This window comes from Bubalus kerabau, chromosome 8 (genome assembly GCF_029407905.1).
Source record: "Bubalus kerabau isolate K-KA32 ecotype Philippines breed swamp buffalo chromosome 8, PCC_UOA_SB_1v2, whole genome shotgun sequence".
NCBI classification, from domain to species: Eukaryota; Metazoa; Chordata; class Mammalia; order Artiodactyla; family Bovidae; genus Bubalus; species Bubalus kerabau.
In genome coordinates this window covers 40,717,756-40,742,913 of record NC_073631.1, presented here as the reverse complement: position 1 = coordinate 40,742,913, position 25,158 = coordinate 40,717,756, and the positions used below count along the sequence as shown (strand labels likewise).

The 25,158-nt window shown below is 35.5% G+C and overlaps 1 protein-coding gene across 1 annotated transcript in view; it reads right to left on the bottom strand.

Annotated features, from left to right (window-relative positions):
- PCLO (piccolo presynaptic cytomatrix protein) overlaps positions 1 to 25,158 on the bottom strand; it is a 396,812-nt gene that overhangs the window by 13,322 nt on the left and 358,332 nt on the right. Inside the window, exons 21-22 of the mRNA XM_055590106.1 lie at positions 24,181 to 24,322; positions 20,122 to 20,195 (exon numbers count right to left, since the gene is read on the bottom strand). Of these exons, the coding sequence (XP_055446081.1) occupies positions 20,122 to 20,195; positions 24,181 to 24,322 (216 nt within the window). The remainder of the gene's footprint in view (positions 1 to 20,121; positions 20,196 to 24,180; positions 24,323 to 25,158) is intronic.

Below are 25,158 nucleotides of genomic sequence, written 5' to 3'. Positions count from 1 at the left end.
AAGAAGACATACAGATGGCTAACAAACACATGAAAAGATGCTCAACATCACTCATTATCAGAGAAATGCAAATCAAAACCACAATGAGGTACCATTTCACATCAGTCAGAATGGCTGCGATCCAAAAGTCTACAAGTAATAAATGCTGGAGAGGGTGTGGAGAAAAGGGAACCCTCTTACACTGTTGGTGGGAATGCAAACTAGTACAGCCACTCTGGAGAACAGTGTGGAGATTCCTCAAAAAACTGGAAATAGAACTGCCTTATGATCCAGCAATCCCACTGCTGGGCATACACACTGAGGAAACCAGAAGGGAAAGAGACACGTGTACCCCAATGTTCATCGCAGCACTGTTTATAATAGCCAGGACATGGAAGCAACCTAGATGTCCATCAGCAGATGAATGGATAAGAAAGCTGTGGTACATATACACAATGGAGTACTACTCAGCCATTAAAAAGAATACATTTGAAGCAGTTCTAATGAGGTGGATGAAACTGGAGCCTATTATACAGAGTGAAGTAAGCCAGAAAGAAAAACACCAATACAGTATACTAACGCATATATATGGAATTTAGAAAGATGGTAACAATAACCCTGTGTACGAGACAGGGTATAGACAAAAAGAGACAAAAGAGACACTGATGTATAGAACAGTCTTATGGACTCTGTGAGAGAGGGAGAGGGTGGGGAGATTTGGGAGAATGGCATTGAAACATGTAAAATATCATGTATGAAACGAGTTGCCAGTCCAGGTTCGATGCACGATACTGGATGCTTGGGGCTGGTGCACTGGGACGAGCCAGAGGGATGGAATGGGGAGGGAGGAGGGAGGAGGGTTCGGGATGGGGAACACATGTATACCTGTGGCGGATTCATTTTGATATTTGGCAAAACTAATACAATTATGTAAAGTTTAAAAATAAAATAAAATTAAAAAAAAGTATTTTCAACTTTATTAAACTTAGTGAGATTTTTTATAGACTATGGCTAAAATTTATTGAAATATTTTACATGTCTAAAATACTTATTGAGATTAAGCTTGTCTTGTTTTCACTATATTATTTTTCTTGGATTAAAAATCAATATAATCATTTTTGACAAAGAACAGGAATAATTTAATTCAATTTTAACAAAATTGTGTGTGTGTCCCTTTATCTCTTTAGTTAACTGAAGTAAGTGTAACTGTAAAATTGGTTTATTTTTATCTTCCACAGCTTTCTTTTTTTTCACGCTCTCTTGTGATTTATTCTCCTTTAAGATATGCAGTGTTCTTTCAACTTTTCTGTTTTCTTAAAAAAGAGTTTACATATATTTTATCTTTGAAAAGCTGTGTTTTTTGCATCTGTATGGAACATTTATATACATACTTATATCTAGATCTCCAACTAATTTGTGTTTTTAGTAAGGTATATTTTAAGAAAACATTGCAATTAACAAAATACAATCATCATTTCACAACAAGAAATAAGGTTGATGTAATCCCTGTTTTACAGATGAGAAAACAGTGGCTTGAGTATTTTAAGTAACTTGCCAAATTTAAAGTGCTAGGCAGAACTATTTGAACTTCTGGTTTTAAGCACAGGTCTCTATTCTCTCATGAACACCTTATGTTTTCTTATGAATAATACTTTTAAAAACATTGGCTCATTTATGGAAATATTCATATGAAATATTAAAAAAAATTATCAGAATGAAAGAATTTTCAGTAGTTCTTTTGCTATTTTATCTTACCTGGACATAGGACTTTAGAAAGAAAAGAGGCATAACAAACAATTATTTTAGTTGGTTAAACAATAGCTGGAAGCTATAGTCTTCCTTTACACACTAGATCAGTTATGCAGATTATTGATATGAAAGGACAAAGCAGCAGTAAATACTTCCAGCAATATTCATTAATTATATGAGATTCTATATGTAACTGGCTTGAATATATAAAGTAATTTAAAGTAAGTAAATTCATTAAGAAAATATTTTTTAACTATGTTATTCATATTTTTAACACTTAACTGGATAGAGTGCACTCTGAGGTTTACTCTCCCCCAGAATTGTAAGCATTATATTACAATCTGAGCACCTTTTGCCAACAGGAGACCATTTTAGGCAACAATCTCTTTAGAGGCAGTGTTTGCGTTTGCAAATTTTCATTAGTAAATACCACATAACAATTCTTCAGGTTACTGGTGTCAGCTAATGCAGTATGAATTGGTGTTAGGAAGATTCACATTTAGCTCTGACTGTCTAACACCTTATAATTTGTTTCTTAGCTCCTATCACTCATTCCAAACCTAAGAAAAGTTTAATATGGAATTAAGATGGATTTTAAATACTAGGAATTCTGGCTTCTAACCCCATGAGATGGCAGGCCAGTCATCAAATATTTTTTGCTTTGTATTTCTTCATATTGTAAAGTAGAGTATGTAATAAGCTTATTTACAGACTATTTATAATATCACTGTGCACTTCATAGCATAATATATTTTTAGACATTTTCTGATGTCATCTAAAGATTATTTAGTCCTAGCCCTCTTCTAAACATCTTCCATCCTAGATAAGTTTGTTTGTTTACTTGGAGATTCTAAATCTACTCATTACAGAAAATCTTGATCATGTGCTAATACCTGTTAATAACCAAAGTAGTGGTGCATATTACCTCATGTATAATTATATTGCTTTTCATTTCATTTATTTTTACCCTATCAGTTTCAAGTCTAAATGATGAGCTAAAAAAATGTTACAACAAAGGTGAATTAACATAATGCCTAAAATGGTAATTATTCAATAAGCATTAATTCTTATTTCTCAACATTTAATGCAAAGGAAGACCAGTTCTAGAAGTAATTGACAGTTTAGACCTAGCATGTGTTATCTATACCATTAGGCCAACTGCTCAATCTATTCAAAGCAAGAAAACAAAACAAAACAAAAAAATGTGTCTTGGCATAGTCATATAAATCAATACTTTGTAAAAGGAAATTTCTTTAAAAAGGTCTTCTACTTCACTGAGCCTGTTAGAGAAAGGAAGTAAGCTAACTATAATTTGTTCTATTCAACAGTCCTCTATAATTTCCAACCATGTATATCAACCCTACCCTAGAGTCTATGATAAATTTTACCTTCAATGCTGAAATTATACCTCTCTCTTCCAGAAGTTCAAATGGTACTCACTAATTTAACAGTGGTACCCAATAATTATCTAAAATTGGCACTTCCTTTTTCTTTACACCTTGTCCTTGAGTAGCAGGGGAAAGCTATAGATCTTTTAACAAGTCTGGTAATCTTATGTGTAATGAATTTTATCTCCTAGCAAATCACTATTTTCTAGAGGCTGTATTCAAGCCATTCATATGTTTTAAACTTAGTTCTCAGAATTCTGGACAAAGGCATAGAACATTTTATATGTAGGACTGAGGAGTGAAGAATCATAGTTTTACTAGGCTTATCCTAGTAATTTAATGTTTGAAAGGGGGAAGAAGCAAAATGAACTAATTTCTTCCTTCTGTAGTACATTAAATTCTATTTCAAGTACCCTCATGAAGCTGACCCTCCATAAATCAGCTTGCTCATACAATGAGAATGACACCATGTAGCAGCTCCATTATCTGACTCCTTTTCTACCTCTGTATATAACAGATGACCCTAAATTCTTGGATCCAGTACTTTTTACAAAAACATACCATTAATAAAGTGTTAGAGAATTTCCAAGACAGGATTTGTAAATGCTTCATGAAAAGATATAAATAATTTCTTTATAAAGCAATTCAATATATTTGGTTTTCCAAACAAAATGAATCCTCATCCTAAATATATTTAAAGAAATATAATTTTCTACTCTGTCACAGTTTAAGTATACACTCATTTATAACCAAGTGCATAAATACTACTATGATATTTTAGATGGCAATACAAAGTTAATAATTTTAAAGTAACGTATGTAAAATTTAGTCACATTATCTCATTTGTCCTAAACCATTTGAAGTAGACAGAGGCATCACTAACTTCACTTTAAAGAAAGGAGATTGCAAAGTTTCAGATCAGATCAGATCAGTTGCTCAGTCGTGTCTGACTCTTTGCGACCCCGTGAATCGCAGCACGCCAGGCCTCCCTGTCCATCACCAACTCCTGGAGTTGACCCAGACTCACGTCCATCGAGTCAGTGATGCCATCCAGCCAGCTCATCCTCTGTCGTCCCCTTCTCCTCCTGCCCCCAATCCCTCCCAGCATCAGAGTCTTTTCCAATGAGTCAACTCTTCCCATGAGGTGACCAAAGTACTGGAGTTTCAGCTTTAGCATCATTCCTTCCAAAGAAATCCCAGGGCTGATCTCCTTCAGAATGGACTGGTTGGATCTCCTTGCAGTCCAAGGGACTCTCAAGAGTCTTGGTTGACTAATTTGCAAAAATCACATAGCTAAAAAAGATGTTTCCAACAAGACACCCCAAGGTCACTGCCAAAATCCTGATTATCTATTATGTGAGTGATGATGTGCCAAATTCACATGTATACTTGTGACTATGTATATGTTGAGGGGAGGAAAGTTTGGATTTTTTTTGGTGGGGGGGTGGCTCAAGATTTGTGGGGAAGTTGTACTGGAAAGACCAGGTACAGACAGGATTCCTTTCCAAAGTATTAATTTGTGACTCATATACTTCTCAATTTGTTACATGTAGGGAGGTACAATTTACTTGAATGGTATCAACAATGTATTCAATTTATTAAACAACTCTCCTATTTCAGGCATATTAAATCTATAGACTGCTGCCACCTTTAAAGTGTGTAGACTGTGCCTTATTTACCCTTGTCTTTTTAGCCTAGAAAAGATACCTAGAATATATTGGATGTTTAATGGATGAATCTGTAAAATTTTTTCTAATCTTAACAGCAAACCTACAAAACATGTATCATTTTCATTTGGCTCTTTGGAAAGTGACTTAACAGGCTTGAGGTACGTTAAGAAAGGAGACTCCATGCTCTTCCCATTAATTAAGCTGAGGCCATATTATACAGAGTGAAGTAAGCCAGAAAGAAAAACACCAATATAGTATACTAACGCATATATATGGAATTTAGAAAGATGGTAATGACAACCCTATATGCGAGACAGCAAAAGAGACACAGATGTATAGAACAGTCTTTTGGACTCTGTGGGAGAGGGAGGGGGGGTGATGATTTGGAAGAATGGCATTAAAACATGTATAATATCGTAAGAAACGAATCGCCAGTCCAGGTTCGATGCAGGACACAGGATGCTTGGGGCTGGTGCACTGGGATGACCCAGAGGGATGGTATGGGGAGGGAGGTGGGAGAGGGGGTTCAAGATGGGGAACACATGTACACCCATGGCGGATTCATGATGATGTATGGCAAAACCAATACAATATTGTAAAGTAAAAAAAAAAAATAAATAAAAATATAAAAAAATAAATTAATTAAGCTGAGACCATAGATTTGGAGATTCTTCAGGGATTTTTTCAAACCTATGGTTTCTCCCCAAGTAAATGCTTTTTGTCAATGTATTAATTGCATTCTCTGTTTATATGCATATACAAGTCTCTGTTACTCTAAGTCAGGGAGAGACATCCTAGTACATGGTCATGTCTCAAGGCTGAGTGCAGCTGAAAGAGGCATTTTGTTATGTTTTCATTAAATGTTTTTTTCAGAGCAGAAGAGTTCTGTAAGCTTTCATTAAGGGCTTTATTTGAAATAACCCAGATTCAAGGAGATATTTTATACAACAATCAGGCATTTGGGCCTAATGTGATTTAAGAGCTTTGTGAAAGTAGGGCAGGACTGCACATTCTTTCCGTCTTCTTACATAAAGAAAGCCTTTCTTTCTGAGACAAAGCCAGAAAGAATGTCATTTTAGAAAGAAAAACACAGATTCTTCTGATTGATCTCTAGTGTTTTGACATTTTTTTGGTCCCTATGGTACATGTTCCTTAGCATCCATTTTACTGTGACTGAAAATAACCAGAGTTCTTTAAAAACAAAACAAAACAAAACAGCTTTTGATTAAAACCTCCCATCCATTATCTTGTATAAGACCAAAAAACAAACAAACCAAACTAAAACAACAAAAAACATTAGCTGTTAAGGAATAGAAATTGAAACCCTAAAAGGACATTACATTTTAAATATTTGCAGTTATGAAACACCTCTCAAGTGCATCAGGAAAAAAAAATCCTAAAAGGAATGAAATAGGAGAGCTGGTATGATTAGTGTTAGTTGCTCAGTCATGTCCGACTCTTTGCAACCTCATGAACCATAGCCCACCAGGCTCCTCTGTCCATGGGATTCTCCAGGCAAAAATACTGGATGGGCTGCCATTTCCTTCTCCAGTGTTCTTTACTCAGTGGAAAAGACCCTGATGCTGGGAAAGATTCAAGGCAGGAGGAGAAGGGGACGACAGAGGATAAGATGGTTGGATGGTATCCCGGACTCGATGGACATGAGTTTGAGCAAGCTCCAGGAGTTGGTGATGGACAGGGAAGCCTGGTGTACTGCAGTCCATGGGGTCACAAAGAGTTGGCACGACTGAGCAACTGAACTGAACTGAATGTTCTTTTCTAGAGATGCATTAAGTTTAAGAAGACAGGCATTGTTTAGACCTCCCATCTAAACTTCTCCTGACCTTTGATCTAAAACCAGGAAGATTACCCACTTAGGAGAAGTGGGTATATTTTCTATTTACAGAAAAATCTTAACATCATCATGTAATGATTTTAGAAAATACAATCAGATAATAGCATAATGTTAGGGACACTAGAAGCTCCTATGAGAAAAACAGTTTTGTTGGTAAGAGTGAAACTGCCATCCCATTGTAGAATAATCTCCAGTTTCTCACAGGAGTGGATGGTGATCAGGCAGTCAGGTAACCTCTGCAAAAACCTGAGAAAACTGCCTAAATGACAGTTGATTATGAGAGTCATATGCTTACACTGGCCCACGAGGTTATTTATATCATTTTGCCTTCTTTGTGCTTAGATTAATTCTGCCACTATTAACACACAGGAATTTTTATCCTCCTGTCAGTTTCAACTGATTCCCCACTTTATTTAACTAATGTTCCATTCTATAAAACCATTTCTCATTCGGTTTTTGCAATAAGCACTTTGTCTCCCTTGTCCTTAACTGGCATGCTAAGCAAAATAATATCCAATAATTCTACCTCAACTTTGTATTCTCAACCTACTTGTACTGTATGTATATATATTTTCTGCTCCAATTCCCCTTTTTATCAGTCTTACCTTGCTTTGCCCCAAAATACTTGCTTGAACTTCATCACCTAATTCACAATATTGTGCAAAATTCACAATCAATATTGTGATTCAGTTACACATATATACATATTTTCAGATTATTTTCCATTATAGGTTATTATAAGATATTGGATATAGTTCCCTATGTTGTATAGTAAATCCCTTTTGTTTATCTATTTTATATAATAGTGTGTATATGTTAATCCCAACCTCTTAATTTTTTCCTCTCCCACTTGCCTTTCCCCTTTGGTAACCATAAATTGTTTTCTGTGTCTGATTTTATTTCTGTTCTGTATATAGGTTCATTTGTATTATTTTTTAGATTACACATTTAAGTGATATCATATGATATTTGTCCTTGTCTGAATTACTTCACTTAGTATAATAATTTCTAGGTCCTCACTTAAGCAAAAAAGAGGGAGAGAAAAGCCCTTGTCATAAGGGCCTGGGGGTAGTTCACAGAGTCAGAGGAAAAAGTTTTAGGGGTGCTGATGGTACAGAAAGAAGACTTCCCTAACAGAGTCAGGTGGAGTTTGCTCCATACATAGGTTCTTAGAAAAGTCAAGGTGAAGACTGAGCCTCAAAGGATGAACATATGTTTTCCAAGATAAAGCCATTTGAGAAGGGGAGATCATAAAAGTAAACAGCATGAGCAAATGTAAGCAATTTTGGTATTACAAGATATAAAAATGGTATGCGTACATGCTAAGTCACTTCAGTCGTGTCTGACTCTTTGCAACGCCTTGGACTGTAGCCCACCAATCTCCTCTGTCCATGGGATTCTCCAGGCAAGGATATTGGAGTGGATTGCTGTGCACTACTCCAAGGGATCTTCCTGACCAAGGGATTGAACCTGCCTCTCTTATGTTTCCTGCATTGGCAGGAAGGTTCTTTACCACTCGTGCTACATGGGAAGCCCAAATACAGTATCAGTTCAGTTGCTCAGTTGTGTCTGACTCTTTGCAATCCCATGAATCGCAGCATGCTAGGCCTCCCTGTCCATCACCAACTCCCAGAGTTTACTCAAACTCATGTCCATCAAGTCAGTGATGCCATCCAGCTGTCACATCCTCTGTTGTCCCCTTCTCCTCCTGTCCCCAATCCCTCCCAGCATTAGGGTCTTTTCCAATGAGTCAACTGTTCTCATGAGGTGGCCAAAGTACTGGAGTTTCAGCTTTAGCATCAGTCTTTCCAATGAACACCAGGACTGATCTCCTTTAGAATGGACTGGTTGGATCTCCTTGCAGTCCAAGGGACTCTCAAGAGTTTTCTCCAACACCACAGTTCAAAAGCATCAATTCTTCATATAACAGGATGTAAATATAAAGGATGTAATATATCCAATCAAGCAGTAGGACATGCCAGGAGATAAACTGGAGAAGTCGAAGGAGGGACTCGTTGTATTATTATTTTGTTGTATTATTAATAGACTCTTTCTAGAGTCAGGTAGCTCTGTGGTAAAGAATCTACTGGCCAATGCAGGAAACACAGGTTTGATCCTTCCTTGGTTTGGGAAGATCCCCTGGTGGGGTACAGTTCATAGAGTTGAAAAGAGTTGGACACAACTGAGCACATATGAGCAATGAGAGTCAGGTAGCCAATAGGGGTCCACAGAAACGTTTACACTGGAGAGTGAAAAAGCCACATTAGTGCTATCAAAGGTGATTTTGAAGATGATGATACTGCAGGTGAAGAGAACAGTTAGGAGACTAGAAACTTCTCTGGGTGAGATGTGATGAAAACCTAAAATTGGGCAGTCACTGGAATGGAAAAGAAGGAAGACATTTTAAAAACACTTAAGAGGTAAAATCTTCAAGAATTTGGCAATTGCCCAAATAAGGAAATGAGACAGCAACTGGAAGAATAAAGTGACCAAATTTAAAATATAAAATATAGGAAGCACAATAAAGGACAGAAATGGTATGGACCTAACAGAAGCAGAAGATATTAATAAGAGGTGGCAACAATACACAGAAGAACTGTACAAGAAAGATCTTCACGACCCAGATAAGCACGATGGTGTGATCACTCACCTAGAGCCAGACATCCTGGAATGTGAAGTCAAGTGGGCCTTACAAACCATCACTACCAACAAAGCTAGTAGAGGTGATGGAATTCCAGCTGAATTATTCAAATCCTAAAAGATGATGCTGTGAAAGTGCTGCATTCAATATGCCAGCAAATTTGGAAAAGTCAACAGTGGCCAGAGGACTGGATAATGTCAGTTTTCATTCCAATCCCAAAGAAAAGCAATGCCAAAAAATGTTCAAACTACTGCACAGTTGCATTCATCTCACATGCTTGCAAAGTAATGCTCAAAATTCTCCAAGCCAGGCTTCAACAGTATGTGAACTATGAAATTCCAGATGTTCAAGCTGGTTTTAGAAAAGCCAGAGGAACCAGAGATCAAATTGCCAACATCTGTTGGATCACTGAAGAAGCAAGAGAGTTCCAGAAAAACATCTATTTCTGCTTTATTGACTATGCCAAAGCCTTTTACTATGTGGATCACAACAAACTGTGGAAAATTCTGAAAGAGATGGGAATACCAGACCACCTGACCTGCCTCCTGAGAAATCTGTATGTAGGTCAGGAAGAAACAGTTAGAACTGGACATGGAACAACAGACTGGTTCCAACTGGGAAAGGAGTACGTCAAGGCTGTTTATTGTCACTTCACTTATTTAACTTCTATGCAGGGTACATCATGCAAAATTCCAGGCTGGATAAAGCATAAGCTGGAATCAAGATTGCTGGGAGAAATATCACTAACTTCAGATATGCAGATGATACCACCCTTATGGCAGAAAGTGAAGAAGAACTAAAGAGCTGCTTGATAAAACTGAAAGAGGAGAGTGAAAAAGCTAACTTAAAACTCAGCATTCAGAAAACTGAGATCATGGCATCCAGTCCCATCAATTCATGGCAAATATATGGGGAAACAGTGGAAATAATGTCAGACTTTATTTTGGGGGCTCCAAAATCACTGCAGATGGTGACTGCAGCCATGAAATTAAAAGACGCTTACTCCTTGGAAGGAAATTTATGACCAACCTAGATAGCATATTCAAAAGCAGAGACATTACTTTGCCAACAAAGGTTCGTCTAGTCAAGGCTATGGTTTTTCCAGTGGTCATGTATGGATGTCAGAGTTGGATTGTGAAGAAAGCTGAGTGCTAAAGAATTGATGCTTTTGAACTGTGGTGTTGGAGAAGACTCTTGAGAGTCCCTTGGACTGCAAGGAGATCCAACCAGTCCATTCTGAAGGAGATCAGCCCTGGGATTTCTTTGGAGGGAATGATGCTGAAGCTGAAACTCTAATACTTTGGCCACCTCATGCAAACAGTTGACTCACTGGAAAAGACCCTGATGCTGGGAGGGATTGGGGGCAGGAGGAGACGGTGACGACTTTGGATGAGATGGCTGGATGGCATCATCGACTCCATGGACATGAGTTTGAGTAAACTCCGGGAGTTGGTGATGGACAGGGAGGCCTGGCGTGTTGCAATTCATGGGGTCGCAAAGAGTCAGATACGACTGAGCGACCGAACTGAACTGAACTGAAAATCACTGCAGATGGTGACTGATGCCATTGCTCTTTGGAAGAAAAAATATGACCAACCTAGATAGCATATTAAAAAACAGAGACGTTACTTTGCCAACTAATGTCCATGCAGTCAAAGCTATGGTTTTTCCAGTAGTCACATATAGATGTTAGAATTGGACTAAAGAGTGCTGAAGAATTGCTTTTGAACTGTGGTGTTGGGGAAGGCTTTTGAGATTCCCTTGGACTGCAAGGAGATCCAACCAGTTGATCCTAAAGGAAATCAATCATGAATATTCTTTGGAAGGACTGATGCTGAAGCTGAAACTCCAATACCTGGCCACCTCATGTGAAGAACTGACTCACTTGAAAAGATCCTGATCCTGGGAAAGATTGAAGGCGGGAGGAGAAGGGGACGATAGAGGATAAGATGGTTGGATGGCATCACTGACTCAATGGACATGAGTTTAAGTACACTCAGGGAGTTGGTAATGACAGGGAGGCCTGGCGTTCTGCAGTCCATGGGGTCGCAAAGAGTCAGACACGACTGAGCGACTGAACTGAACTGATAATTACTTTCCTCCTTAGTGTATGTCCTGTACACACTCTCACATACTCATCAGGATGCAGAAGGATCTGATTCATCAAGCTTTCCACATTTGGAACAAGAGACCAACGTCACTATATATAGACAAAGTTAAATGAGTAAAATTTGTGTTCTCCCTCATTCAAACTCCATTTTACTCTTTAATTCATCTTTAAAATGTACTCTGAAGTGCTTACCAGATGGCCCTTTAAAGCATAACCAATTTCTTTCTTTAAAATTCTGTGGAACATAGGTTTGCATTTTATTATTTCCCTTCATCACTTTTTACACTGACCTCTGTTAATACTTTTTCAACTTCTTCATTTTAAATCATAATTATGTTTAACTACTGATCACTTACAGTGATCATCACTACATTACATTCAGCTACAGTGATGTAGCTGTAAGATCCTAGTGCCCAAAGATGTTTTATTCGCACTTTGATTTTGAATCATTTTTTGAACAAAACCATCCATTCCTATTTGTCTTTTTAGAGAGGTCTCAGAGTTGTCTATCCCCCTTTTTTCCCACTGCTGACTTTGTATTCTAGTCCTTTCTTACTTGTACCACTGAATTGCCTCCTAACTGGTCCCCTGACTGCAGGCATGATCCCTTGTAATCCATCCTTCAGAACAGCAAATCTGATCATGGAATTTTCCTTTGCTTCCAGTTGCCTGTCTACAGCCTAGAGTCTAAATCCCTCCTGACAGTGTCTGACACTTGTCAAATTATGTGAGCTGTGATTACCTTTCAAGCCTTGTCTCTCCAACACAGAGCTCTGTTATAGTCACACAGAAGTGCCCACAGAGTCACCAAAAATTCAATTTTCTCACGTTACAGAGGTTTGAACAGCAAGTTCCCTCTTATTAAAAACCTCGCTAGCCCTTCTCCCATTAGATTACTCATTACTTTTATTTCAAGAAGAATCTAAAAAAAAAGTAGTTCCTGCCAGGGAGGCTTTCCTCATCCAACCTAAAGCAGAGTGAGAATACTGACACTTATCTACCTCTGTCACAACTCAGCCCAGTTGTACATGAATATATCTGTCTGCTGCAGGCACTGGTTGTTTCTAGCGGAGACTCAGCACTAACCATCTTCTGTCGAGTCAATGGGGCTTTGTGAAAAAAGCACAACCAATAAAAATGAGGAGTTACTATACTTTCAAGTAGATAATCTAGTTTTTAATTGAAGCAATATCATTTCTTTGGTTCCAGGGTAGAAAACTCCTTAAAAACTTGTCCATCAACATACAGGGCTAACATTACTTTTTAAGACATTTGGGTATAGCAGGTATATTAAAAGAATCTTAAGTTTTAAGACTCTCTTAAGTTTTAAGATTATTTTGTATAAATATCAACTTCAATTTCACAAGTGTATTACTAGGTTTGATTTATCCTTCAGTCTCTCAGAGTTTTAATGTCTTGACTCAAAAATGTTTATTTTGTAGGCATTTTGTATAAGTTTCTGTGCTAGACCTTGGGAATATCATAAATATTATTAATTTTAGAGGGTTATTATAAAAATTGGCCACCAGATTTTTAAAGATCCCAGCAAAACCTTTAACAAATAAATGTCAGTTGTAATGTTGCTGTGGTTATAAATGTTAAGGAGAATGTGCTGGGGTTTTGGAGGATAAGTCATCAAGTGGAATGGATATATATATATAAAATTCAATAGCAAAGATGTCATAATAAAATGTGTAAGGTGAAGCCATGTTACTTTGTTACTGTCATTTAGTATTTCATACACCAATGACAGTTGTCTGGGCTTTAGAGAGCAATGCAAATTACAGAAATCACAATGGTATATTATTTAGTGGATAAGAAAGTATCTGCTTTTGATGATAACAGTTGAAAATTTCATTTGCTTGATACAAGAAAATACTCAAATGCAGAAGATGACTTGGGTAGATAGTAAAGCATTTTTTTAAAATAAAAGATTTAAACAGGCAAATGGCTTCTTTCCTACAATTGTACTATTTTAAAGAAAATAATAGAATACATTGATGTTTTTAGAAACTAACAGTCAAACAGTAAAGAAGCAGTGTGCACTTTCCTCAGAATATATTATCTCATGTCTGTGTTATTTTTTTATCTTTAAAATTGGTTTATTTAGGGAAAGTGCCACTTGGTTGAGCAAGGGCTACTTATGTGATATGTCAGTCTTTTTTTTGGTCAGTTCTACTATTTGTTTTTTACTCAAATATAGGTGTTTTTTTGTTTTTTTTTTTCTATAGAAAGTTACATAAATTTCCAAATGACTCTCTGGATCAAATAAATCAGAATGTTTCAATTAGAGAAAGTAACGAATAATCTAAATGGTGGAAAAATGAATTATTATCAATGAATTTTGCGTTTTCCAAAACTCTGAAATTTTCTTTTTGCTGGCTAAATGAATAAAATACTAAAACTACTTGGTAGTTTGAATTCTGCAGCATTTTTGTCTACAGAGATTTTGTACTTTATTGGTATCAGTTAAAGTTAGGTGTCTTAAACGTAAAAAGCTTGCTGTATATAGCATTAGTGCTATGAGAATATATTTAGTGAGTATGTAAAATAGAGTACTTAGTTGTAGTAACTATTACTAAAAGCTTTCAAGAGAATGGATATTCATTACTATTTAGGTTAATAGTAGGAAGTTACTATTACTCATAACTTTTAGCAGAATGGATATTCATTACTATTCAGGGTAGTTTGTGCTAGGTTGCTTTAGTCATGTCTGAGTCTTTGCATTCCCAAAGACTGTAGCCCACTCCATGGACTCTAGCCCATCCCATGGACTGTAGCCCACCAGGCTCATCTGTCGATGGGATTTTGCAGTCAAGAATACTTGAGTGGGCTGCCATTTCCTTCTCCAGGTGATTTTCCCAACCCAGTGATTGAACCCTTATCTCTTATATCTCCTGTATTGGCATTCGGGGTCTTTACCACTAGTGCCTGGAAAGCTCTAATAGAAGGAAGTTATTTGGGGATTCCCTGGTGGTACAGACAGTAAAAAAATCTGTCTGCAATGCAGGAGACTTGGGTTGGATCCCTGGGGTCACAAAGAGTCAGACATGACTGAGCAACTAACACTTCAAATCACTTTGGGAAGTTATTTATTGTAAACAATGCCATTTTTTCCCTCATACTTATTAATATGGTTTGATCACTATCCCTAATTTTTATTTCCTCATATATCAAGAGATTGAATCATTTTACATAATTTTATGACTTCTTCATAAAAAAAATCAATTCTCCCATGGCCCAACTCTTTTTACTTTGACCCAACTTTTCATTTCCCCTAACCCTTAATAACCCAGGAGAAGAAAATGGCAACCCACTCCAGTATTCTTACCTGGAGAATATCATGGACAGAGAAAGCCTGGCAGGCTACAGTCCATGGAATGGCAAAGAGTCAGACATGAGCACTAACACAGCCCTTAATAAAGTTACAGAGAAGAATCTACTGTCAACTCTTTATATCTGTCTCTTTGGTTCTTTTACATTCTTATTTCTCAAAGTAATTTTGTGTTGCCTTTAAAATTTATTTATATTTAAATTTTGATATGTCAAGATTTAGTCTTCCCTCATCCTTCCAATATATTTATGTCACAATCATGGTAGAACTAATATTTGGCATGCACAGTAATGTGACTTATATTGCTCACTTCTGAGACCAGTGATTATTTCATGGAGTTCTTAAAGAATTTTTTTCCCTAAAATTATTAATTACTTTGTTTTACAATTTGCTTAGCTTTCTATGTGCCTATTCCTAAGTGTTCCCAAAATTTCCACGCGTATTAACCCCTCTGAAGGCCATTTTTCACTTAGCTAGATACTAACTCCTGTCAATTCCTTTCTTCCCCTTCCACACTAACACCTCACTCATCATCCACCTATAGTTAGAACTCTCAGTATTTGACCAGCTTTTTCCACGTATTCTCTCTGCCCACTGCATAACTACTGTCTTTAGAGTCTCCATTTCATCAATGATATCCCCACCATTCTTTTCTCTACCCTTCTTGTCTCTTGGTTCCCAAGTTGTGTGTGTGTGTGCACGTGGGGTGGTCAGCATATGCGTGAGTGTGGTTTATTCTCTATGTTGGTGGAACATATCTCCAAGTAACTTCCAGACAGGTAGCATGGAGACCTGAGAACTAGCCATCCCAAACTGATTTTATTCAACCCTTACACTTAATGGGTAGTTTGTGGATAGAATTTTAGTTTATATTCTCTTCTGCTTGGAATTTCAAGGGCATTATCCATGACTCTCTTTTATTTTAAGTGTCTATTATTGCTGTTGAGACACTGTATGAATTCTTATCCTTCTTCCTTTGTATGTAATATATTTTAACTATGTAAAATACATAGTTATGTATTTTAATATATTATGTAATATATTTTAAACAACTATAAACTAGTTGTTAATAGAAACATTTGGAATCTTCTTTATATTTCTTGCTGTCTTGAGTACAGTAACTTTGTGGAAATTTTTAAAATCAGATAGAACAAGATTTAAAGTTGCTTTATAAGCTGCATAATGCCTATAATGTAATTGATATTAATTTTAGTTAACTGTCCATAATCAGCAACAATATTGATTATTTTCCTTTCCAATAATTGCAGTTTTATAAATTTAAAATATTATTCATGCAAAAGTGCTCCAACCATTAATATTACAAAAGGATGGAAAGTACAATGGGCAAAAGTCAGGAGATACTAGATTATATATCAGTAGATTTTAACCTTTGCCATTTAATTAGTTGACGCTCGATGAATGGTTTCATTGTTCTGGGTCTCTGTTTCTATAACTTTAAAGTGGAAATCATTATTCTATATTTACATCCCCTACTGTTTCATGAAAATGAATCAGAAAATGCATTCATGTTTTAAAGGCATTTAGAACAATGTAAAACTATGTATCTGTAGTATTTATATGTCTTTTTTGTTAATTTTCCACATCTATGCTAAGAGAATATTCTTGGTTTATATTCATTCAGTACCCTTTACTATGTTTTAAAGTCCTTATTTTGATTCAAATGCCTCTCTCATAAATAAATCAGAGCACTAACTCCCAATGCAAGTATTTCAGGGACTTCTAGGCAATGAAGACATTTCCAGAAAATATTAAAAACTGCCATTACAGATATTAATTTCAGAAAGTCTAAAATGTTCTGGGCTTACATTTAGCAATTGCCAATTCTTTAATTTGTGCTTATGGCTAGGAAATGGTCAAGATATTTTAAAGAAATTTAATTCATTTCTAGTGGTCAGTTAATAACCTCCAGTGATGAATCTGTTTCAGGGAAAGACCCTGAATTATTTTTTATTTCAATAATAGACTGTTTTTAGAATATGCTTTCTATGTTAAATTCCCAGTGAGTAATCGAGGACTAGAAACCATTACCACTGATTTTTAAACTCAGGTGATTTAGGAAAGCATAATAAGGTCTAGGAAAGCCATCCTTCATGGAGAGGAGGCATTACTATACAAGCGATCACGTGAGAATTATTCTGGGAAGAAAAATGGTTTGAAACACTGTAATAAACGTAATCTTTTCAAAACAAACTGGAAAATGTAGGACCCCGAAAACATCTTTTCTGTTGGAATGCCAAAGGGAAAAAAAGAGAAGCCATTTTAGAAAACATGAGTTTAAAAGTCTTGGGAAAAAGCAGACCAGGAGTAATCACTTACAGGATACAGGAGATGATAGGGAGCACTGCAGGCAGACTCTTTACCAGCTGAGCTACCAGAGAAGCCCCAGGGACAATGACAGCTAGCATATACTGAGTATAAGCCAGTCACAGTACCAAGTACCTTAACTATTTCCATCAATCCTTGCAACACACACTCATGGTAGATACTATTTTTACTCTTACTTTTGTAGACTAGGAACCAGAGACTTGGAAAATTTGAGTAATTTGTCTAATACTATACATATAAAAATAGTTATGTTCACATTAACATTTAAAAATATATACCATGTCCATGAGTAAGAAAGTATTATATGTAAAGATGTCAATTTCCTCAAAACAGTATTTGAATTATAGTATAATTTCAACAAATATTCATGTGGAACTTTCTTTGCTTCTCAACAAAGAGTTTTTTTTTTTTAATTGAAAAATGGCTAAAAGCAGTCTAATTTAGAAAAACCAAAAATAAAACAAGAATAACAACGAGACAGGCACTGACAGATACAAATAGAATGAAAGGTCAACAAAAGGTTCCATTAAGTCCATTACCAGACATAAATATTCTTGAAAACTCTGAATATGATTGTTATGGTATTTTATACTAGCTAAGAAAGGAAAGCTTATTACCTTATCACCTTATTACATGGATAAAAAATTTTACTTAATTCAATATTACCTTTCACACCACAAAAGAGCTAGGAGAAAACAGAAAGAATTATGTACCTAGTATCCTCCATGTGGAAAAAGAATATTCAAGCAAATGATTAAAGAAGAAATAAATAAAATTATACATTTGATCTCACATAGTTTGGAATATAAGTTTAGGAATAAAAGTCAGGGATTTAAATTGCCATATTAAAAGGCTTGGACACACCTTTTGTTCACATTTATGTTATGTTATTGAAGAGCAGAGACATTACTTTGTCAACAAAGGTTCGTCTAGTCAAGGCTATGGTTTTTCCTGTGGTCATGTATGGATGTGAGAGTTGGACTGTGAAGAAGGCTGAGTGCTGCAGAATTGATGCTTTTGAACTGTGGTGTTGGAGAAGACTCTTGAGAGTCCCTTGGACTGCAAGGAGATCCAACCAGTCCATTCTGAAGGAGATCAGCCCTGGGATTTCTTTGGAAGGAATGATGCTAAAGCTGAAACTCCAGTAATTTGGCCACCTCATGCGAAGAGTTGACTCATTGGAAAAGACTCTGATGCTGGGAGGGATTGAGGGCAGGAGGAGAAGGGGACAACAGAGGATGAGATGGCTGGATGGCATCACTGACTTGACGGACGTGAGTCTGAGTGAACTCCGGGAGTTGGTGATGGACAGGGAGGCCTGGTGTGCTGCAATTCATGGGGTCACAAAGAGTCGGATACGACTGAGCGACTGAACTGAACTGATGTTACTCATACCCATGGATAGAACAACCAGGGATTGTGCTACAATCTAAGCTTCATCCCCAGTGCTTACCCTAGTGCCATTAACAACAGTATTTGCTGAGGGACTCTTTGGATGTCCTAGTAACATCTGCTACTCTGTTCTAGTTGGGGGTCTTTCAGAATGATTTTGTATTTTTGTCTCTGCAAGCTAATTTTTAAACAACCCAGTTGGACAAGGAAATGAAATTAAATGAAAATTTTACATAGAGCACTTGTATATTCTAATCTACAAACCCCTAGAGGGATAACTATCATTTACTCCATTTTCTTTTTCCTATTAGAGAAAATATTTGGAGAAAATAATTAAACAAAACAAAACAAAACACTTTTTTGAATGTGTTTATGAAAACAAGACAATGGTCAGGAACTCATTTCTGTTCTACACTTGCTTCATGGACTTTGCAAAATGTGTTCATACACCTAAGAAGGACTCATATTAATCACTGTTACAGTTACATGTAAAAGAGATACCTGTATAAAAGAGATGAGATACCAGTTAAAATGAGATTTGCATTATTTCTATATAAACCCTTATGCTTAATAAAACTTCCAATATTAAATCAAGTCTTGATCTCTTTCCTAAACCCCTGCCCTTCCCCCACCACCACATCCTTAGGTTGACATCCTTAGGTGATGTGCTTTATATACTCAATTATTTGAAAATACTTGTGAGTAGAATTTAGTATATTACTAAAATAGTAGAGGTTTATTTGTGCTGGCCCATTGAAAATGAAAACTGAGTGATCAAATTCAGGCTTTCAAAGATACTTAAGAGAATAAGTAATTTATTAGGGTTATTTGTTCTTTAAATGCATGCAGCCAGGCAAATGAAGCCTCATACAGAGTTGAGATCCTAACGCCTCCTGCTAAAGCTTGTAACATCTGGTTTAGGAGAATAAATGGGTCATGTCAGTCATTATATGTAATGTACATGGATACCCACCAGCAAAGAATAACACAATTAGAAATTTAAGAAATGTGGCAAAGGGCCAAATTGTCTCTTTTGAGTGTATTGTAAGTTTTCAAGGTAAACTGGGGAAACACCAGTACAATTGGAAAGTCGAATTGATTTGATCTAAATCTTTAAAGTAGTCTTGCATAAGCTCTCCCAAGAAGTGCATATTTTATCTTGAGGAGTATCACTCTTTTTGATCGGATCTAAATGGCTTTGTCTTATATCCACTTCTAATTTAATAATAGCTACAATTTAAAGAATATTAGTCATGTGCCATACATGGTGCTTATTTGCTCTTTCCATTGTGCACTTACTTAAACTATGGGCATTCAATCATTCATTAGCAGAAACAGTTCACAAAAATTACTATTTTCCACTACAACTTAGATCAGAATTTCAGAACCTTTGATTGATCTTACATTCTGACACTGAATTAATCTCATTCTAGGATTAAAATTTATGAGTCAGTGTTGTACAGAAGATGAAACATTACTAGAAAAAATGACTAAGAGGAAAACAGATTTAAAAAAAATCAGAACTCATAACAAGTTGACTTGCTCAATAAGTAGTACTTAGAAATCAACATTAATATTAAAACAAAAACATACAAACACACAAATCTGTGTAGCATACAGATTCAACCAAAATCCAGGATAGTAAATTTTAACTTACCTTCAGTGTCTGCTAGTCCTATGCCTACTCCTGTCTGTTTTATAGGCTCTTGCCCATTCTGTCCCATCTTTCCTCTGTTTAGAAAGGAAATAAAAGTTTATATACTTAAATTATGATCTTAAATGCAAATGTGAAGTCTAAGTTTGAAAAAATAGAATGTGACATTATATATTCAGACCTGCAACAAATTACTTGAATGGCAAATATAAACATAATAAATGGATTCCCATCATGTTAATTTTAAAGTGGATATTTGTTCATTATTCCTATTTAGGCTAAACATTATACCTCAAAAGTCAGTGTTCTATTCATGGATTCATTTATCAAAGATCAGACTATCATGAAATCTTCTAATTTTGTTTTGGAATGGGGATTTTTTTTTTTTCCTTACCATTTTTAACTCAAGAAGGAGGGTTTTTTAGATCTACACTTTATTATGATGAGTTGTATAGATCTTTTGGTGAGAAGGGAAATTTTGAATTGAATAACTTAAAATAATATTGAAATAATATGGATGTTTATTTCTTTCAGATCCTTCCTGAGTGTAGCTTATTGGCTTTTGAGGTCATCCTGCTTGGTCTCTACTTCTGGCTCTACTACTTTATGCTGTCATTTAAGGTAAATCTACTTTATTTTGTGAAGACTATTTCTTCTTTTGTAATTTAAGGATAGTAACATGAGTTACCCTTTGGTTATGAGAAAATCACGTGGAAAATATATATATCAGCTTAGCACAGTGACTGAAACAGCATAATATTCAATATATATAAAGTGCTGATAGGTAGTTACATTCATAATGGCTTTAGAACTCAGCCAATGGCTGCAAACCATTTTTAGTTTTGGCCTTCAACTTCTTGGAAGGTCAAACAGATGAAAAACTCAGGAGACTTTGAGCCCTGTGAGTTCAGAATATTGATAATGTAACTGCCAAAAGACTATAGGCACTTCTTATTCCTTCAGAGAAAAAGTTACATGGCATACAAAAGATTCTGAAATTGCCCTTACATGTAGTTATATAAGATGTTCTAAAAAGACGGACTAAAAAGGTTTAAGTGTTTTAAAAAAAGGTGCTTGATCAAAGAAATGTCTTGATATTATACTTTCCAGACAATAATTCTAACACAGCAGTATTTACTAACAATTCATTTTTATTCTCACAAAAATATTTAATTTGCCCAACCAGCAAAAATGTAACCATACTTATTTCTTAAGAATCCAATTTTATCTTACTTGAAAATTGCTCTAAAGATCCTCTTATCATTTTACTGAAGTGGTTCTGTACATAATGAAAGAGGAACTGATGTAAATTCAACAATTATTTTACCTTGAAAGCCATTATATTGTTCCAATATAACAATGCTAGGTCAAAGTTTTAAGGACACATTTTTATTAATTGATATTGTGAAGGATAAAGTTAGAAATGTTAGAAATTATATATATATATCTATATATATCTGCATCTGAATATGGACAAAAGTCTTGATTAAGCAATGTATGAAACTTCAGCTTGTGTAATTACTTCAGTGAGATCACAACAAAGAGTTGATAAGTTAAAAAAATTAACTTTGCTGTATCTGCTACTATTACCCAGGGAGAAAGTCTAATAGTAGCAATCTTACCTTTAGCAGTACCCTATATTAGTAGAGCTAGCCAAAACACAACCTGTTATTGAGCCATACTCAGTTGAAAGTGAGAAACATTTTAGCAGTGCTAATCTAGTAGATCAGAGTGCTAAAAAATTACTATTCTATTCTATGCCAGACTTTAACAAAATAAGTATAATTTTTAGTAATTGTAACAAAAATTTTTTGGGTAATTTTTTATTTGGCCTTGAGGTTTAGATTTAATATTTTAATGATGCTATTCAGCTGCAGTACTTACTTTTATTGAAAACTGATTTTAAGATTTGGTATTTAGTCAAAATATATATTAGGTGCATTTCTAAGATTATACAGAAAACTTGCAGCACTGCGAAAGCTAAATGAAGTACAAAGGAAATATAACTGTTGGTCATATAAAGGTTGCAATTGTTTTGAATTCCCAATAAATAACCTTCAGTTCGGAACATTCTGACTGCACAAATGATAATGTTTATTTGTTAAACAATCACCAAGTAGTTATTGAACATTTACGCTAGCCCAAGCAATAATTGTGTTAGATACAAAGGGAGATAAAAGAACCACCAAATACTGATTCTTATATATCTCCTGTAATGCTTTAGAAAAAAGAACTTTCTTTGTGTTCATATGGCAAAACAATAGCTTCCTAGGCACTTTTAAAAGCTTTTGATTTACAAAAGAAACAGGAAAATGGGGAAAAAAAATTGAAATGTGGTCTGTAAGTAAAAAAACAATCCACTTTAGACATCCAGATATTGAGGAAATAATGTACTTTATGCTCTGAAGTTATAATTTTGTCATCAGTGTTAAATTATGTATCTTGAAAGGTACAGATAAATTGGAAGTCATGTGTGGTGCAAAACCTTTACTGACATATGATATTCACAGCTTGGAGACAGGAATGCAATGACTTTACGGAAATTCTTTTCTGTTAAATTGGATCATCCATGTGTGGACCTACGAGATGGTACCCCTTTTAGAAATCATTGCCAATAAAAATGAACTGATTAAATACAAATAAGTCCATTGAATCCACAATCTACATCTTAAAAAAGTAGATGGATAGATAATCCAATACTGAGTCAAGTAGGAAAAACATATCCTGAAAATCACAAAATAAACATATTTTTCCACTGTACAAATCTATTTTACCCTATTATTTTGCTTTTATAAACTTGAGCCGTCATCTAAATATTAGAGCTCTTCTGGGGATCAAAAGGAAAGGTTTGAAAAAACCTTGACATTAAAACAAAGAGAAGTAAAAAGATTTCACTCAACAGAGAAAATTTAATAAGGGCCCAGGCCAGTGGTTCACAAACTCACTCTGTAAAGGGCCAGATAATGAAGGATTTGAATGGTCTCTGCTGCAATCACACAATTCTGCCCCTTGAGCACAGACAATATTAGGTAACACATAAGCAAGCTGGTGGGGCCATATTCCAATGAAAATTAACATATGGACACAAATTTCAAATTCACACAATTATCATGTATCACAAAACGCTATTCTTCTGGGCTTTTGGGAAACATTTAAAAATGCAAAAGCCATTTTTAGTTCTTCCCAGACCTTACAAAACCAGGCAGTGGGCTAGATTCACCCTGGCCTAGATCCTGGAGCTGTGGCCCAATGGCATTTTTGAAAACTTAACTAGTTATTGGAGAAAGTCAGGGAGTTTAGATTTTGATATTGGAAGAGAGATAACATATTTATCTTGGATTTATCTTGGATACTACTAAATTTTGCCACCAATATGACTAAAACCATTCTAACACATTCTAAATACAATCTGCTCTAGTTTTGCATTTTATTTGCAATATGATTTTCTCGAGGCTTAACATTTTATAAATGAACTTTATTCCAAGAGTATCTATTTGGGGACCTATATACAGCTTATTACTTGTTCTAGAAAATATGGTTCCACTTCAAAATATTCCATTTTAATGGTAGGAGAATTTATAGTTGAAAAGTTATTAGTAGTCCAATGTGTTTTCTATTTCAAATATATGAGCTCTTTATATATATTTAAATGTCTCCTGATTCAAAATAAATTAATCTATACATTATATGATTAAAGCATCCACATACTACTGCTGCTGAACTTCCTCCAGCATCAGTTCAGTCCAGTTCAGTCGCTCAGTCATGTCCGACTCTTTGCGACCCCATGGACATCTAAATTATTATTTTAGCAGTGTTTTCTATTAAATATTGAATGTACTGATTAAGTAGTCCTAGTAGTGACCAGCATTCATCCTAAGAATTCACTAAATTAATCCAATCTTTCCTGAATAGTCTATTTTTCTGTTGGCGCAAAGAGTGGAAGTGCTTCAGAGACACTGACTCAAACTTGGATAATTATCTAGTTATTTCCTTTTCATTGGTAAGAAAAGCTTACTCATGATGCTGTTAACTTTGTAGTGGAATAAAAAGAGAGCCACTTACATCCTTGGAATAGGAAATAGATTAGTCTCCCCTGCAGTGCTGCTGCTTCCTTCACTGTCCACGCTATACCCACTGCCAAAGCTGCTGCCCGAGGAGCCAGTGGACACGGAGCTTTCTGCAGGCCGGTGATTGGTGGGCTTGGCTGCATGGTGTGGGAAGAGTCAACGCCACAGTCAATCAATGAAAAGCCAACTGATCTCCAAATGCAACTTAAACGTTTTTCTTCATTTACATGATAAAGAAACAGCTCTGGCAAAAACTCTGCATTTCTTAACCTGCCTTTCATTCTCTTTTCTTTAACCAATAACTTTCAGTGGCAACACTAAAAACCCTTGATTGTTTTTGTTGGACAAAAAAGAAAAACAAAATCACTTCTAGGGATAAACCATCAGATTTTTAGACTGAGTTAAATATTATTATTATTTGTTGTGATTTATTTGTACTGTATTACAATAATAATATGGCAAGCAAATAAGAATTGTGGCTATTTCATAGAGAAAAGACTTTAGGAAGACTTGGGTAGATAGAAGTGATAGAATACATGAAAATTGCTTCAATACTTTCCATATTAATAACCAATAATTAAGAAGTCAAGGTGCAAAATAGAATAGATCATTTCAGGAAATGATTAAAAATTCTGGACTTGTTTGTATGTAGCTCTACCAACTGCCTCCAGCAGGTTTTAAAATTTGAAGATATTTATTTCCCCTTAGTCATGTCCTAGTTTATGAGTGGGAGTTGTTTTAAATAACCCATGAGTTTGATTTTTGAACATAAGAATGCATATTCCCATAGAAGAATTATGAATCTGTATTATAAATTATGCAATAAGTGAATGGTAATGTTAGCAGAGTTCTAGATTAGAGATTTGGGAGGAAATTTTGATGCCAAAGAAATGAAGAGTAACAAAGAGTTTCCTCTTTTTTGTGGGGGTTGGGGAGATGCTCTAGGCAGATTTTTGAAACTATCGTTTTTCTT